This window comes from Amblyraja radiata, chromosome 10 (genome assembly GCF_010909765.2).
Source record: "Amblyraja radiata isolate CabotCenter1 chromosome 10, sAmbRad1.1.pri, whole genome shotgun sequence".
In the NCBI taxonomy this organism is placed as follows: Eukaryota; Metazoa; Chordata; class Chondrichthyes; order Rajiformes; family Rajidae; genus Amblyraja; species Amblyraja radiata.
In genome coordinates, this window is record NC_045965.1 from 15,647,603 (window position 1) to 15,666,557 (window position 18,955).

An 18,955-nucleotide genomic window follows, 5' to 3' on the forward strand; every position below is an offset into this window, starting at 1 on the left:
TATGTTGAAGCAGTAACAAGATTAACATCCAATAATTTAGAAGATCTGCTAGGCCAATTGTTCCCAATTTCTGAATTTGCTGGATTAAGAGTTTTACTGTATTATCTGGATACATTTTTGCTGAGGTAGGAGTTATTCTCAAGACAAATGGAGACCATTCTAGTTAAATAATCTTTGAATTAGACAGCGACTGATTTTGTGTCAATTTCATGTTTTATTTTTGATGATGCATTGTACAGTGTGCAGCAACAGCTTGTTTCAATCCAGAGCTTCAGTGACTGCAATATTTTCTTAATCAGTGTGAATTTAAAATTCATCCTTTTAATATAACCCCAAAGTATTTCCTTGAATTTTTTTTAAATGTTTGAAATATCCATTTAATCATTTTGTTAGTGCAGCAAAACTCGTTTGGAGTGCAAAGACTGGGCTATTAAACCAATTGATGCAAATGTCCTCTTATCAATTAGGTACCAAGATAATGCATAACGGGGAATTTGGGGTATGAGTAAATAAGCTAACATAAGTTGAATTACTTTTTTATATGTAATTGTTTTTGTGAATTTGTGTAGAGTTGCTTCTAGGTTTCCAGAAAAAAACAGGCTTTTGGCTGGCTGTTTACGAGACTTCAAAAAAACCCATTGAGCAAAAATTATGAAAGCACTTAACTTTTACTTAAACTTAAAACCATAGGACATTTCTCCCACAAAGACATTAAAATTTATGACACAGTACTTTAAGTTAAAGCTAAACAGCTCAAGGTTCTTAATGTCAATCTTATTATGCATGATGTCAAGAAGTGACTGCAAGTTTATGTTCGGGTATAATACTTGCTTAGAGCTAACACTAATTATTGATTTGAAGTTGCTCCAGAATATGATCTTGAGGGGGGGGGGGAGGGGGGGGGGGGAGAGAATGAAATGTATGATTTCTATAACTATCAATGAATAATATGAAAAGTATTTGTGGGGTTTTCAACTGTTACTATACTAGTCCACGGCCACGGGCTGTATGCACGTTTGTTGACTTCTGAGTGAGTTCTGCATGTACATGTGTAAGTAAAGTTGTGTAGTACAAAACATAGTCACGAGTCTCCTGACTAATCAGTTATTTGCTACAATTAGCTTAGGGCTAGTCAAGTCGTGGAAGAATATTAGTTGGTCTAATCACACAGGACTTCTGATTAATAGCTACTGCAGCTGCTGCAGCAGAGTAAATATTTAACCATGAAGGCAAACAATCAGTAGGAGCTCACAGAGGTGGAGAATGAGCTCAGCTCCCAGAGACTGAACTGCTACATAAACTTACTAATTTCTTCCCCTTTTCCACTCTCATGGGAGCCACTTAGACTAAACGTAATAGTTATCCCAACATAAACATTTTTCAGCATCGGCATGTTGGCACAGGCAAGATTTGTGTTGTGGGGAACCCACCTCAGTAGGCGCATCAAAATGTCCTGCATAGCTGTTGTTTCACCCAAGTCACAGGTCTCCCCGCTTTGCCTCGTTGACTTTGGACCTAGTGACCTGCATGCGGAGATAGGGAGGGTCTGCATCCCTCTCTCGCCCCACATAGAGCTGTTGACGTTTACACATGCTTGCAGGGGGTGGTGTTCGCAGCCTCTCCTGCGGGGATAGTTGTTGCCCGACTTTGGCCGCTATGGGGATAGTTGCTGCTGGAGCCAGGCAGCCAGATGGATACTCAGTGATGACCTGCAGTGATTTGGCAGGTGGCACTGGACTCAATCTGATTCCCTTCACCTACAAAATAACTTTAGTGTAAATTAACCTAATTTCCTCCCATTGATCGCGAGCACTGTGCCTTGCAATATCTCCAACTCATTGGGTAACAGTGTTGTCAATAAATATCCATTATTTAGTAAACCGCAGAATCGGAAGAGGACAGACATGCATTGTGGGTATTAAAATATAACATGAGAAAGTATCCGACCCCTCTGAAATTTGTGAAATACATTCTTGTTCTTCACCTTGTGTTGATGTCAAAGAAAATGTTTCAATAGTTTGAAGATGGGATAAAATCTCGAACAGATTCTTTGTTTATCCCGAATGACCTTTGACAAATCCCATGATTCATTGCGTGCGCGGGATACCAAACTCGCTTATGGGGCCCACGAGGCCACCACCCAATCTCTGATTGGTCCTTGTGTCTGGAGTGCAGAGTGTGAGCAAGATGTAACCTTTGCATCAGGCCCAACTTAGTGGGAGCATGAGTGAACTACTGTAGTGGATCTAAGAAGCTAATCTCACCATTTCTAGCTGCTCAGATGCAGTGCATTGCTGCTCTGCTACCATAATAAGCCATTATGTACTGTTGCTTATTTATTATTTTGTAGCTTTCACTTCCTTGTCTCGTTAACACCTCGTAATTGATTATTGTCATGCATTAAATATAGGAACAAATACATGGACGTTTCTGAATATGTCATGATAATACACAGAAGTATTATTTGTGGTTTCTGCTGCTTTTTTTACCTGCCTCTCACATGAACTAATTAATTGTAAAATAAAAAATATATATTTTATATGTGATCAACATTGATGGTGCAGTCATGCATTAAATTGACAGATAAAGGGCAGGCTGTCGACTTCTGATAGAATAAATATAATTTTACTTTGTAAAATATTTTCTTTGGTTCTTATGTTGAGGGTACTCTTGTGGTGTGGGGTAGGTGATTCAACAGTGGGATATGGACTATATGGTACTTCTGGGCCAAGTTTTAAAATGGCATTACCATGAATATTACTGCATACTTGCATATAAAATTGTTTTGCGTTTCTGGAACTCGTGGACGAAAATACCATACTTGTCCCTCAAAAATTATTACTAAAATATTACTAAAAGTCTGATCTTGACCACTTCCTGTTCTGCATATTTATTTTAGAAAAAACGCTTCCACCTATGGCTGTGATTTTTGGCCATCTTAATTAGAGTCCCCCTCCGCTGCCCAGGACAAGAGGATTTTTCCCTTTGATGAAAAATAAAAGTTATTAGTGTTTGAAAAATGTTGAGATTCTCTCTCCTGAAGGCCACGCCCCTTCCTGAGGGTCTATAAAACCCAAAAGTGTTGAGTGCCAGTCTCTGCAAGCGAGACGGTCACGTATCTCAGTCTGAGCTGTGAATAACACTAAACACATGTATACTAAACTGTGAGTGTGGTTTTACTGACCTTGAGTGCCCTTAACGTGGCTTGAAAATGAAAATGTGGTTGGTTTGAAAAAGCACAGCAAATTGTTGGTGGTGCATGGTTTGAAATAAAGCACAGCAAATGGTTTGTGATGGGTGGTTCGTTTGAAATAAATCACAGCAAATGGTTGGTAGTGGTTGGTTTGAAATAAAGCACAGGAAATGGTTGGTGATGGTTGGTTTGGCAAATGATTAAAAGTCTAAACGTGACAACTTCCTATTTGTACTGTATATTGATTTTAGATAAAATGCTACCACTTACGTCTGTGATTTTTGGCCATCTTACTCAGTCCCCCTCCGCTCATCAGGTGCAGAGGATTCTTCCCATCAATGAAAAATAAAAGTGTTACTAGTGTTTAAAAAATGTTGAGAATCTCTTTCCTGTCAATCACACCATGAAGGCCAGGCCTCTTCCGGTGGGAGGGATTATAAAACCCGGAACTGTGGGTGTGGCTCAGTCTCTGCAAGATGGGGGAGGGAGAGGTCACGACTCTGTCTGAGCTGTGAATCAACTGAACACACTGAATGTCTACTGAACTGTGAGTGGGGTGTTTTGTGTAGTTTTATGGTGGTTGCACCCTGCATGAAATGGTATGAAACTGCGCTTGAATTTGTTGGCCTTGCATCCTGCTTGAAGTGGTATGAAACTGCGCTTGAATTTGGTGGCCTTGCACCCTGCTTGAAGTGGTCAGAAACTGCATTTGAATTTGGTGGCTTTGCACCCTGCTTGAAGTGGTAGGAAACTGCACTTGAATTCGGTGGCCTTGCACCCTGCTTGAAGTGGTAGGAAACTGCATTTGAATTTGGTGGCCTTGCACCCTGCTTGAAGTGGTAGGAAACTGCACTTGAATTCGGTGGCCTTGCACCCTGCATGAAGTGGTATGAAACTGCACTTGAATTCGGTGGCCTTGCACCCTGCTTGAAGTGGTATGAAACTGCACTTGAATTCGGTGGCCTTGCACCCTGCTTGAAGTGGTAAGAAACTGCACTTGAATTTGGTGGCCTTGCACCCTGCTTGAAGTGGTAAGAAACTGCACTTGAATTTGGTGGCCTTGCACCCTGTTTGAAATGGTCGGAAACTGCACTTGAATTTGGTGACCTTGCATCCTGCTTGAAGTGGAATTTCAAGGAATAGCCATGAGTCAACTGCCAGACCACCAGCCGTGAGTGAGCTGCCAGCACATCAGGCTTGAGTGACTGAGCTGCCACCCCAAGAATCCATTTGGCCCACAATGTCCATACTAGCCTTCTGGAAACCAGTCCCTTCAGCCCACAACACCCATACTAGCGCTCCAGAAAGCCCCCCCCCCCCCCATTGGCCACCAATATTGGAATTGGTGGAGAGGTGGAATATTGCGTTGGGGAACCAGCCCTCCCGTGTGAACACTCAGTCTACTACATTATATAATTGACTTATTTCTTAATTGTGGAACCTAGCTATTTAAAATTTACGACTGAACATGTGTACGTAACAGTGCCACGCCTTGGCAAACGTGATTGAAATCCAGCAATTATATTGTTTTGCTTTCACTGACCTAATTCCACTCATGGAATTTGCTTCCCTTTTTTTGATGTCCAACATCCATCTCATTTTGAATGTATTTCCTGAGTTAGCCAAAATTACATGAACAAAACAGCTCAACTAAGCTGTGCTAAATGGCATAAACATTTTTTTAAGTACTCTTTTCCTTGGTCTGCAGATTTAGAACAAAAGAGTTTTAGATCTTTTTTTTCTCTGGTATTGCATTTGAATTGGATGTGTTTTCAGTAGTGTTACCAAGATATTATCGAGGAGAACTATTTCTTCTAAATCATAAATCGTTTTCTAGACTATTGATTGATATTTCCAGCCAAAGGAAATCCCTAAAACAATATTGCTAATATTTAATGTGTGAAAGTAATAATTTGAGAGATGTCCATAAAGATTTTTTTATTTGCATCATTCTGCCAGCAGTAATCAGTAAAACAAACAAAAAAACTGTCTTTCTCTCAATCCCATTGCTTCATCTGCCGTTGACTCAATTCTGAGCAATCCCAGCTGCTCTGTGAGTCATACCATTGGATCACTTTTACTTCACTGCGACAATTTAAAAAAAAAACTATTTTTGCAAATAACCACAAAACAAAACAAGAATAATTGAGATAGATGTTGATCCTTGGTTTCTGCGGCACTTTTCAGCCTACAAATTGGAAACCAGTTTTAAAATTCTATGTGTAATCGGCCAGGTTTGTGGGTGAGTTGGGAGGGTTGCTGCAAGAAAGGTGTAATCCGTTGACATCATGTACCTTGTAATGTTAATCAGCTTTCAGATGATTTCACTTTTCCGCATTTGATCCCGCTTTTATTTAGTTTTTCAACTCCATGTGGGGAGCAGGGTGTGCATTGAGATAAAGTCCATTGTAAATGGACAGTACAAAGAAAAGGAACAATCAGATTTATTTCAGGTCCAAGTCTTAATTCTAGACAGATCATGGTTGCTTAGCAGCTTTAAGGTGGGGATCCATTAGTTAATTAAACAAGTGAAAGTAAACAGTTAAAAGGAGGGCATTTGATTACCTCTGGAAGGGGGAAAGCTGCCAATAAAGGGAAGGGAGGGTTTTGCAGAGTGGTCTATTGGGACAGCCATGTGGGCAGAGAGGCTGCGTTGAGATGAAGGGCTGTGCTTGAGGGTAAATGCAGTAATGAGGCTTTGGCGAAAGGGCTGAGCAACGGATAATGGAAGGTTAAAGGTTCAGTCTGGTTTTTCTGTATAGTTCATCCTCAGTTTTTTGCTGTCATAGAGATGGCAGTGGGATAGTGGAATGCTCCTCCTGGATGATGTTGGAAGTCAAGGGGTTTTCCAATGACCCTGGGAATACACCTGCAGTAAGTGCATTCATCTACAGCTCTGTATGGAAAGGGTTAAGGGTGAGAGTGTCATAGGCGGTGACAAAGGTGTTTGCATGGATTTTAGTACGATACATTGAGTGCCGACACCTTGTGCTGCAATGGCACCTGAGACTTCAGCCATCATAGACTACTATGTTGGTTTGTGAGTGGTGATGTGGTCGGGGCTACTTGCACAACAAATAAATGCAGGCTGCACCCAAACCTCTGTGAGGTCAAGCTGAGCACACTTGTGTTTGAATATTTTGAACACTTTTTAATTTGAAAGGTTTTTTTTCTGGATGTTGAATCTTTGTGCATTACATGAATACATTCTACAATTTTGATAGCTAATAAGCTTGAAGGTGTATGGTTTATCTTATTTTCTAAGCATTTCTGGGGGCATATTGCCCATTAAAGTAGGCTGGATGGGATCATTCCGTGTACCATGTCCCTAAAACAAAGTTTAAATTGGACTGGGTTATCTTGTGCATAGGGCGTTGAGAAATCTCTATGGATTAGAAGTAGCGTGATCTGTTTTGACAGGGTGTTAGTGCTCGCATCAGGATAATTATAATGTTTGCTGATTGCTTATCATTATACAACTGTTTAAATACTTTTAAATTCACTTTCCACATTACCTTTATGTCATTGAGGTTCCCTGTCGTGAATATAAACCTGGTGATTTAATATTTTGTGGAGGTGAATAAAATGGAAAAAGAAGCGGTGACAATATTGAAATGAAATTTTCCACTTTGTATTTGAATTCTCAGCAGTTTTACTTTGTAAACATTGTGGATTTCTATGATTAAATCCAAGGAAAATAATCTGGTTGATGTTTTCTTTGGGTTGGAAGGAATAGATGGAAAGTATCTAAATACAGATTTGTTTGGAGGTCAGAAAATTATATTAATACTGTGGGCTTTTTTTTAAGAAAGCAATATTTTTCACCACATGTATCATGTTGACGGGATATGAGAGGTTTCTGGTGAGTTGCTGCCATTGAAGGATTAATTTGTTGTTTTCTTTTTCAGGATGAAGCTGACTGTCGGATACAGCCAACTGGCTGAGTTAACCTATGGTTTGGAGCAATGCAATGCAGCAGTGTGTCTGGAGGCCAGAAACAGAGGCTTAGTTTAAAATTGTGCACTGATTATTATACACTAATATTTTCCACAAACTGTATTTAATTCATTATTTTGTACCAATGCTCATCTCTTATTGTAAGAACAACAAATTCTCTGTATCAGAGGTAAAAATGTATAATTTCAATAAAGAATACAAATACAGCATTTAATACCATTTAGTATATTTATCCAAGGAACTTTGTCCAGCATATCAGTGGAGATATGTATTTTGAGCATTTATTCAGAGTTATTTTTGTTTTTCTAACGCTCAATTCCATGGTTTAAAAAGGTCTCGGCAAAGACGTCTAAGAGGCAGTGAATTACTAACAAAATTTCCAAGGAGTTCAATGTTACTCGGCCATATTTCAGTCACAGGTTTTTTTCCAATAGCATTTGTTGTTGGGAGTTATATTTAGCTGTAATGTTATATAATTCATCGGAAATTTAGAACAGATCCAAGTTTATTTTTATTTTAATGGCTGAGTTGGAAATAAATAAGAATATTTTGTCTCCTTTAATGTCCTTGTCAAATTATTTACAGTACTGTGTTGTAACTTGCTGCACGTCCAAGTATATCACAGTCTGATGAGTTGACTGTCATCCCTCAGTAGTTTCAAGGCTTGTAATGAAATTGGAATGAAACAGTGCAGAAAAAGTCAACCGGTGATCGAAAATAAACATTTAATGTCTTGTTTGGAAATATTGTCTTGACAACTGCTATGGTAAGAGAGTTTAGGGTTCAAGAACTGTTGAAAATATGTTTACAGCTGCATCTGATGACTGAATAATTATAGTTCATTGGCATGGAAAAATGAAAAAGATTTTCAATTCCCACCCACATAAACCTCATCCTTGTTCCATTCCTGACCCTATCAATTACATTTTTTTGCCGACTTGTTTAATGTATTCACTTTGATTTTAACCCAACAATGGTAAAATAATAGGTAGCTGGAATAGTTCATAAAATGGTTATGGTGGAATATTTGGCACATCAAGCCTATCAGGTTGCGGGGTCAAAGCAATGCAACCTATCCCTCTGCAAATTGTTCTTAAGATGCTATCTTCCTTCCATATGAAAACTAAATGTACATTGGAACTGTATTCTTCTACTACTTTTAGTTTCTGTTTAGTTTAGAGATGCAGCATGGAAACAGACCCTTCAACCCACCGAGTCCATGTCATCCATCAAATACCCATTCAAATCCAGTTCTATGTAATCCCACTTCCCCATGCACTCCCCACACACTTGGGGCAACTTATAGTGCCTCCTCTCAGAGTTTTTAACCAAAATATAACATTTTGTCTGTTCAACGTTACATTTTATCTGCCATTCACCATCCAATTTAATATTAATATTTTGCTACAATTCTGTTTCCACTTGTGTGATCAACTTTCTAACCATGCTGCGAAAGCCCATTTTATTTTAGTTTTAATGACAACTCCGTTGCCCACACGGTAGGCTTGTGCTGCAGGTAGTGCAGCTGTTCCACAGCCCCCAAGACCATGGTTCAATTTTGACCTCCGGTATTGTTTGTGTTGTCTGCACATTTTGATGTGGGCTTCCTCTGGATGCTTCAGTTTCCTCCCAGGTGCCAAAGCCATGATGATTATGGGTTATTTGGCTGCTATTAATTGACCTTAGTGTAGAGAGAGGTATGAGATTTAGTGGATAGAGGAGCTATTAATGGGTATGTGGAAGTCCATAGATTATATTGAAATAAATGTGAGGGACATGGGATTGCTCTGCGATAGATTTAAAACTGGCTGAATGGCCTTCTCTAATGTCATGAGGAAATGTTAATAATTGTAGCGCTTTATCCCATACCCTTTTGAAGGTTTGTGTGCATTGTATCAACTACAATTACCTCATTTGTCAAAATCTGTTATTACTTAGCCCAAATTTGCTTGGCTATCTGGCCTCTGTACAGGTCTGAAAGTTACATTTACTAATCTGACTAGCTCATTTTAGATCTCCACAGAATAGTAGGCCAAGATTGGAATACCTAGTTTGACACAAAATGCTGGAGTAACTCAGCGGGACAGGCAGCATCTCTGGAGAGAAGGAATGGGTGATGTTTCGAGTCGAGACCCTTCTTCGGATTGCCTTGTGATGGTACGATCGTTGAGTATCTAGTTTTGTTAGCTGGAAACCTTCTTCTCGGAAAGTCATTGTGTGATTCTTGAGTGGCACAAATATCACTTGTCACTTTACCCTGAGCAGCAATGTTTCCCGTGTCTTGTGGATGCAGGCGTGGACTACTTTGCCTGATATTTTGCAAGTGGAACTAAACATTGCAAACAACAGCAAACATCTTTACATAAGACCTTATGAAACCAGAAATATCCAGTTGAAGCCGGTTGGGCCGATTTTGCTGCCGAGAAGGGAAAATATGGAGGAACTCAGCATGCCGATCAGCATCTGTGGTGGAGGGGGTTGGAATTGTTCAGGTTGAGATGTTGCATTCTCCAGGTATTTTGTTTTGCTCCAGATTCCAGCATCTGCAGTCTCTTGTGTCTCCAGACTGCATAGTACTGATTTCACTGCGGATATTTAAAATCATCTTCCTCTCGAAAAGACAGGCAGCTGGGCAGAGGGGGTTGGGGTGATTCTGCTGGTGAGGAATGAAATTCATCCTTAGCAAGGGATGGCATAGGATCAGAAGATGTAGAATTCTTGAGGGTAGAGTGAAGAAACTGCAAGGGTGAAAAGACCCAGGTAGGAGTTATCTACAGCCTCTGAACAGTAGCTGGGATGTAGGGTAGAAATTACATCAGGAGATACAATCAGCATGTAAGAAAGGCAATGTTACAATGGTCACGAGGGGTTTCAATGTGCAGGTAGACTGGTTAAATCAGGCTGGTAATGGATCCCAAGAGAAGGGATTTGGAGTCCTATGAGATGGCTTCTTAGAGCAGCTTATAGATGAGCCGATGAGGGAAAAGACAATTCTGGATTTGGTGTTGTGTAATGAACTGGATTTGATTAGGGAGCATAAGGTAAAGGAATCGTTACGAGGTAGTGACCATAATATAAAATTCAACCTGCCGTTTGAGAGAAAAATGAAATTGGATGTGTCGGTGTGAAGATTAAATTAAATGTGTGTGTATTAGTGTTGAATGAAAGAAACTACAGAGGCATGAGGGTTGAGCTGGTTAAAGCTGATAGGAAAGGGACCCTTGCAGAAATTACAGTGGAGCAGCATTTGTAGGAATTTCTGGAAGATGCAGGATCTTTTCATCCCAAAGAGGAAGAAAGATTCTGTGTGGAGAACGAGGTGACTGTGACTGACAAAAAAAAGTCAAAGACAGCGTAAAAGTAAAAGAGAAGGCATATAATATTGTGTAGCAAAGAACTGCAGATGCTGGTTTAAACCGAAGATAGACAAAATGCTGGAGTAACTCAGCAGCAGCATCTCTAGAGAAGGAATGGGTGACATTTTGGGTCGAGAACCTTCTTCAAGCAAATAATATTGCAAGGTTTAGTGAGAATCTAGAGGATTTGGAAGTTTTTAAAAACCAACAGAAGGCAATTAAAAACAATAAGGGGACAAAGATGACATATAAAAGTAACCTAGCCCATCATATAAAAGAGAATTCCAAAAGTTTCTACAGATATGTAAAGAGTAAAAGAGGCAAGAGTGGACAATGGACTGCTGGGAAATGATACTGGAGAAGTGATAATGGGGAATAAAGAAATGGACCAATTGGATAAGTTTTACACATCAGTCTTCACAGCATAAGACACCAGCAGTGTGCTGGGAAATCAAGAGAGCCAAGGGGCAGAAGCTAGTGGAGTTACTACTCCTTAGAAGGTGCTTGGGAAGCTGAAAAGTCTGAAGATGGATCGGTCACCTGGACCAGATGGGCTGCACACCATGGTTCTGAAAGGTAGATTTAGAAATTGTGGCGGTATTAACAGTGAATTTTCAAGAATCAGGAGTGGTCCCTGAGAACTGGAAAATTGTAAATGTTCCTCCACAGTTCTAGAAGGGAACGATGCAAGCAAGGGAAACTACAGGGCGGTTAGTCTGACTTCAGTAGTTGGTAAGATTTTGTAGTCCATTTTTAAGGACAAGGTTTCCAAATACTTACAAGCACGTGTTAAAATAGGCCAAAGTCAGCACGGTTTTGTGAAGGGGAGATCTTGCCTAACGAATCTGTTGGAATTCTTTGAAGAAGTAAATAGCAGGATAGACAAAGGAAACGTCTGTTGATGTTTTTACTTGGATTTTCAGAAGGCCTTTGATAAAGTGCCACATGTGAGGATGCGTAACAAATGAGAGCCCAGAGAATTGGAGGAAACATACTAGCATGGATAGAAGATTGGCTGAAGGGCAGAAGAGAAAGAGTGGGATAAAGGGGGGGCTTTTTTTGGTTGGCTGCCGGTGACTAGTGGTCTTTGGCAGGGGTCGGTGATGATGGAATTGATGGCTTTGTGGCCAACTTTGTAGATGATACAAAGATATGTGGAAGGGCAGGTAATGTAGAGGAAGCAAGCAGCCTGCAGAGGGAGGTGGACAGGTTAGGAGAGTGGGCAAAGAGGTGGCATATGGAATACAGCGTAGCGAAGTGTGCGGACATGTACTTTCGTAGGAAAAAAGGCACAGACTGTTTTCTAAATGGGTGCTGCTGCAGGATTCCTAAAAGGAATCTGGATTTGGAGGGTGAATCAATAGTAATGAAGCAAATGGAATGTTAGCATTCATTTCAAGAGAACTAGAATATAAAAGCTGGGATGTTATGCTGAGGCTTTACAGGGTACTGGTCAGGCCTCATTTTGTATATTGTGAGTAGTTTTGGGCCTTATCTCTGAGGAGGGATGTGCTGGCGTTGGAGACAGTCCAGTAGAGGTTTACAAACATGATGAGCGTTTGATGGCTCTGGGCCTGTACTCACTGGAGTTTAGAAGGATGCGGGGTGGACTTCATTGAAACTTACCTAATAACGAAAGGCCTGGATAGAGTGGATGTTTCCACTAGTGGGGGAGTCTAGAATAAAATGATGTTTCTTTAGAAAAGCGATGAGGAGGAATTTCTTTAGCCAGAGGATGGTGAATCTGGAATTCATTGCCATAGATGGTTGTGGAGGCAGTCTTTGGGTATTTCTAAAGCATAGATTGACAGGTTCTTAATTAGTAAGGGTGTCAAAAGGTTATGGGGAGAAGGCAAATAGATCAGTCATTATTGAATGGCAGAGTAGACGTGATGGGCTGAATGCCTAATTCTGCTCCTATGTCATTAGGTAGAGTTCCAGGATATAGACTCAGCTGCTGATGAAATGTTCATCGTCACCTTCCTCTCAGCAAACAATGATCCATTCTATATTGTCCTTGATCATCCCCTTTTGAACACGTTTTCTCACCTTATCCTTCCATATCTCGATGTCTCCTCCCCTGACTCAGTCTGAAGAAGGGTCTCGATCCGAAACGTCACCCATTCCTTATCTCCAGATTCCTTGTGTCTATCTTCTGTCTAATATAATTCCAAGTTGGGCTGGTGTGTCTATCTTGGAGAGAAACAGATGTTACCATGCAACTGTTGCCCTATCTTACTGGGTGGTGGCAAATGTTGTTGAAGAATGTTAAGTTGTGACTATAATTTGTAGATGGTGCAGACTGCATTGTACATGTGACATTTGTACCAGTCAGAAGGAAAATAGCCAATAATGTTAATTTTCTTCACTGCAACTACATTAATTAATGTATTCGATACAAAGAATTCCATCATACTCTTGCCTTCTAGCTTACAGATAGTGGACAGGACAGGGAAGTGAATCACTTGCCATAGAATACATATCCTCCACCAGTTATTGCAGCAAACACATCTTTGTGGCTGATCTGTGTAGAGATGAACAGTAAATGCTGGTTTAAACCAAAAATAGACGGAAGCTGAAGTAACTCAGCGGGTCAGGCAGCATCGCTGGAGAAAAAGAATAGGTGACATTCTGGGATCGGGTTGTGTCTGATCATTAGTGATCCAAACAAGTTGATGGTGAGCATGTAGGTTCTTATGCTTAAGTGCCTGGTACTTCTGGGACGCACACATCACTTGCAGTTTATCAGCCAATGCTTGCTTGTACCCAGATATAATGCACTCGGTTTCATTCTCTGAGTGGGTTCTATGTGGAATTAGAATCTGGCGCCTGCAGTTTTTGTTATCCCACGTGCTTTCAACTGCTCTCCAAAACCTGGTAATGGCTGAACCTACATTCATGTGGATGATATAGTTTCGTGTTTGATCATTGAAAAGATTCAAGCGAGGAAGTTGGTGAAGGGAAGTAGCACAAATCTTTGCATTTTATTTGCTGTAAGACATCTCTCATGATCCAGGCAGCAATTAAGTTTGCACTGTATAGATCTGAATAGAAACCTGCCTCTCAACGTCCATTGTAAAGCAGACTTTGGACTTGTGTGACAAACCAACTGTTCAGCAGATATATCACTTATCCACAGTAAATATTCCTTGGTTTTGGTGTAGGTTCAGAAATGAGTGAGTGTGAAATATGTCAGGGTGGTATTTCTCATCCAATGCCTAGTTAAATATTCACCATCCTGATTAATTGGTCACAGAACAGCTGATCAATCAAATATCAATTCACAGATATTTCAATTGACAATAGGTGCAGGAGTAGGCCATTCGGCCCTTCGAACCAGCACCGCCATTCAATGTGATCATTCCCAATCAGTACCACGTTCCTGCCTTCTCCCTATACCCTGATTCCGCTATCTTTAAGAGCCCTATCCAACTCCCTCTTGGAATTCTCGGCCTCCACCGCCCTCTGAGGCCGAGAATTCCAGACTCACAACTGTGTGAAAGTTTCCTCATCTCCATTCTAAATGAATTACCCTTTATTCTTAAACTGTGGCCCCTGGTTCTGAACTCCCCCAACATCAGGAACATGTTTCCTGCCTCTAGCGTGTCCAAACCCTTAATAACCTTATGTGTTTCAATAAGATATCCTCTCATCCTTCTAAACTCCAGATTATACAGGCCCAGCTGCTCCATTCTCTCAGCATATGACAGTCCTGCCATCCCAGGAATTAAGCTTGTAAACCTATGCTGCACTCCCTCAATAGCAATAATGTCCTTCCTCAAATTAGGGGACCAAAACTGCACACAATACTCCAGGTGTGGTCTCACTAGGGCCCTATACAACTGCAGAAGGACCTCTTTGCTTCTATACTCAACTCCTCTTGTTATGAGGGCCAACATGTCATTCGCTTTCTTTACTGCCTGCTGTACCTGCATGCTTACTTTCATTGACTGATGAACAAGGATCCCCAGATCCCGTTGTACTTCCCCTTTTCCCAACTTGACACCATTTAGATAGTAATCTGCTTTCCCGTTTTTGCTCCCAAAGTGGATAACTTCACATTTATCCACATTAAACTGTATCTGCCCTGTATCTGCTATGCATCTGCCCACTCACCCAACCTGTCCAAATCACCCTGCATTCTCATAGCATCCTCCTCGCTGTTCACTGCCACCCAGCTTTGTGTCATCTGCAAATTTGCTAATGTTACTTTGATAGATGACTCCTTATGACATTTTAAAGTACTTCAAATGCAATTGTGAAAGGTATCCCACACTCACTTGGTCAGCAGCTCCCTCTCCATGGTTCTTTGTTGTTCAAATGCATAAATATTACTGGTGGAGTGGGTGAGAGGAGTTCTGGCCCAAACCTCCCCTATTCATGTTCTCCAGAGATGGTGCCTGACCAGCTGTGTTACTTCTACACTTTTTGTATTTTTAATGTTACTGGTGGGTTTTGGGACATCTAAGTCTGGCATAATTACAAAACCAATGCTTTTTGATCCACCAGCATCATTCTCAAAACACTATGCCCTATGTAAGCAGATGATTGTTTTCCCCCCCCATCCCCATAAAAGTGGACAATTCTCCATCTGACATTGTTGATGTTGAAATTAGGTTGTGAGCTTAGGTTTCCAGCTTTTGTGGTTATAACAAAGCAGTACCCAGCTAAAAGACACCACATCCATTCTCCAATTTCAATGAAGCTTATGACATTAGGTTTGGGACAATGTGTACAGTTCCAGAAAGCAGACATTTCCTTAATTTTACATGCATCATATAATACCAGGTGTGAATGTCATTATATTTGATTGGGGATATAGCAGCATATATTGAAATGAAAGTCTATTTAATTACAGAATAAGAAACATTAGGTACACTATTAGCTTTGTTGTGATTAACTTAATTAATAAATGAGGCTCTGGGACATAAACTGATGCTGTGAATTTTCTAATACAAATATGCTGTATTTACTGCTGGGTAATTTGGGTGTAGTATTCCAGAGCAGGGTGGATTTTATTCCCCAATAATTGGGTTCTACAGAAGTTAAATCAATTGTCAATGGTTATCAATAGCTTGCTAGATTTGCTGAGGATCTCTTCTCAACCTGGTATGTTTATAGACAGGAGTTAAGGCAAAGCAACATAAAAACCAATGAGTTTGTTTGGAAATTGATTGCCTTTGGTTTGTAATTAATTTTTCACTAGTGTAAAATTACATTGTTGCTATGGAGGTGTTCAGTGTAATTTGCATACAGGGAGCAATAACTATTCCAATTCTAGCACTTGTAAAAAAAAAAAGCTCATATTCAAGCGTTTTCCACGCAGTTCAATTTTCCTCTCGTCCACAAACCACAATCAGTGAGGATAGGTGACCAACATCACCATCACATTCATTATCAACACAAATGCCCAGAAAGGTGCATTCTCAGTCCCCTGTACTCATGATAGCAAAAAGAGAGACTTAGTGACAATAACCTCTTAATGTCAGGAAGACAAGGGATCTAGTTATTGCATTCAGTAGGCATGGAGTATATGGCCCAGTGTCAATGGTATGGAAGTAGAAATGGTTGAGTAATTCAAGTTCCTGGACTTTATTAGACACAAAATGCTGGAGTAACTCAACAGGACAGGCAGTATCACTGGAGAGAAGGAATGGGTGATGTTTTGGGTCAAGACTGAAGAAGGGTCTCGACCCAAAACATCATCCATTCCTTCTCTCCAGAGATGCTGCCTGTCCTGCTGAGTTACTCCAGCATTGTGTCCATCTTTGATTTAAACCAGCATCTGCAGCTCTTTTCTACTCTACTGTGATATTACCAATAATCCATCACAGACCAACCACGTTGATGCAACAGCCAAGGCAGCGCTTCACGGACACTTCCCCGAGGACAAGGAAATTCAGATTTCCAGCGACTTATAAACTTCTACAGATGTACATAAAAAGTATACCCGCTAGGTTGCACCGTTGCTTGATTTCGGAACAGCTCTGCCAAGACCGCAAGAAGTTAGAGACTTTTTCTCCCTGCTCTCCTCCAGCAGAAGATACAGAAGCTTGAAATGGCACACCACCACTCCAACAGGTTCTTCCCCCCTTATCAAGCTTCTGAATGGTCCTTCCTTCAGCTTAGGTACTCAGGTTAGATTTTCTACAATGCTGAGAACTATATCCTGCACTCTTTATCTTCCCCATTGCTATTTTTTCCAACTTGAGTTTGTATTTATGTATGATGTTTCTGATCAATTTGGATTATTTTCAGTTTCTACATAGCAATTACAATAACCTTAAACACAAAAACCTGTCTAGCATAGTTTGTGTAGCACAGATGAATGCTGTCAGTCACATTTTAAAAATACCATGCATCAAACGTTAACTGTCCATACCTATTTTCTCCCTTGCTGTTTAAACTGTATAGTTTTTTTGTGGGGGGTGAGGGAGTGTAAATTTCCCCCCCACACCAACCCCCCCCAATGGGCAACAGTTCCCAAAACAAGAGCATATTAATGTTTGTTTGGTGTAGGATTTGTGTGAAACACCGCGACTTGATCAGTTTATTTATACGATTCCTCACACCATGTAATCTGAGCAGAGAAATGAAATAAGTAATAAGATGTCTGTCCTGTGAAAAATGCCCAGTTCATTGCGGGTCATGAGTGCACAGGGCATTCAGAAAGTATTCAGACCCTTCACTTTTTCCACATTTTGTTACATTACAGCCTTATTCTAAAATGGATCAAAATCTTTTTTTAAATCATCAAACTACACCACAATAAAACAAGCAAAAACAGGTGTTTAGAAATTTTTGCAAAGTAATTAACAATAAATAAATGGAATATCACATTTACATAAGTATTCTGACCCTTTACTCAGTGCTTTGTTGAGGCACCTTTGGCAGCGATTACAGCCTCGAGTTTTCTTGGGTATGACACTACAAGCTTGGCACACCTGCATTTGGGTAATTTCTCCCATTATTCTCTACAGATCCTCTCAAGCTCTGTTAGGTTGGATGAGGAGTGTCGATGCACAGCTATTTTCAGGTCCCTCCAGAGATGTTCGATTGGGTGCACCCCCGGGCCACTCAAGGACAGTCAGACTTATCACAAAGCCACTCCTGCGTTGTCTTGGCTGTATGCTTAGGGTCGTTGTCCTGTTGAAAGCTGAGCCTCCACCCCAGTCTGAGGTCCAGAACGCTCTGGAGCAGGTTTTCATCAAGAATCTCTCTGTACTTTACTCCGTTCATCTTTCTCTCGATCCTGACTAGTCTCCCAGTTCCTGCCGCTGAAAAGCATCCCCACAGAATGATACTGCCACCACGCTTCACCGTAGGTATGGTGATGGCCAAAGAGTTCAATCTTGGTTTCATCAGACCAGAGAATCTTGTTTCTCATGGTCTGAGAGTGCTTTAGGTGCCTTTTGGCATACTCCATGTGGGCTGTCATGTGCCTTTTACTGAGGAGTGCTGCAGTTGTCCTTCTGGATGCTTCTCCCATCTCCACAGAGGAACTCCGGAGCTGTCAGTAACCATTGGGATCTTAGTCACCTCCCTAACCATGGCCCTTCTCCCCCAATTGCTCAGTTTGGCCGGGCGGCCAGCTGTATGGAGAGTCCTGGTGGTTCCAAAGTACTTCCATTTAAGAATGACGGAGGCCACTGTACTCTTTGGGACCTGCAATGCTGCAGACATTGTATTATACCCTTCCCCCGATCTGTGTTTCGACACAATCCTGTCGGAGGTCTAGACAATTCCTTAATCTTCATGGCTTGGTTTTTGCTCTGACATGCACTGTCAACAGTGGGACCTTATATAGACAGGCTGGGGCGACAGATGGCACAATGGGCTAAGTGTTCGGCTGGCAACCGGAAGGTAGCTGGTTCGAACCCCGCTTGGAGTGCATACTGTCGTTGTGTCCTTGGGCAAGACACTTCACCCACCTTTGCCTGTGTGTGTGGATGTAATTATGTGAAGCACTTTGGGGTCAATGCAAGTTGACTAAAAATGTGCTATATAAAGAAAGAAAGAAAGAAACAGGTGTGAGCCTTTCCAAATCATGAACAATCAATTTAATTTACCACTGGTGGACTCCAATTAAGTTGTAGAAACATCAAGGATAATCAATGGAAACAGGATGAACCCAAGCACAATTTTGAATGTCATAGCAAAGGGTCTGAATTATGTAAATGTGATATTTCAGTCATTTCTTTTTTATTACTTTGCAAAAAGTTCTATACACCTGTTTTTGCTTCTTCTTCATTCTGGGTTATTGGGTGTAGATTGATGATAAAATTAATTAATTTAAACCATTTTAAAATAAGGCTGTAACCTAACGAAATGTGGAATAAGTGAAGGGGGCTGGATACTTTCCGATTGCACTGTACGTACTGGAGAAAGATTCAATCCATTCCAATAATCAAAGATCACAGATTAAGATATCTGTAATTCAATTAAGATC

At 40.7% G+C, this 18,955-nt stretch overlaps 1 protein-coding gene across 2 annotated transcripts in view; it reads left to right on the forward strand.

Moving 5' to 3' along the window:
• Positions 1-7,707, forward strand: part of swt1 (SWT1 RNA endoribonuclease homolog) — a 101,355-nt gene extending 93,648 nt beyond the window's left edge. For both annotated transcript variants that reach the window (XM_033028166.1, XM_033028167.1), the window contains exon 19: positions 7,102-7,707. In XM_033028166.1, the coding sequence (XP_032884057.1) occupies positions 7,102-7,207 (106 nt within the window). In that variant the 3' untranslated portion in view covers positions 7,208-7,707. The remainder of the gene's footprint in view (positions 1-7,101) is intronic.
• Positions 7,708-18,955: the final 11,248 nt, after the last annotated feature.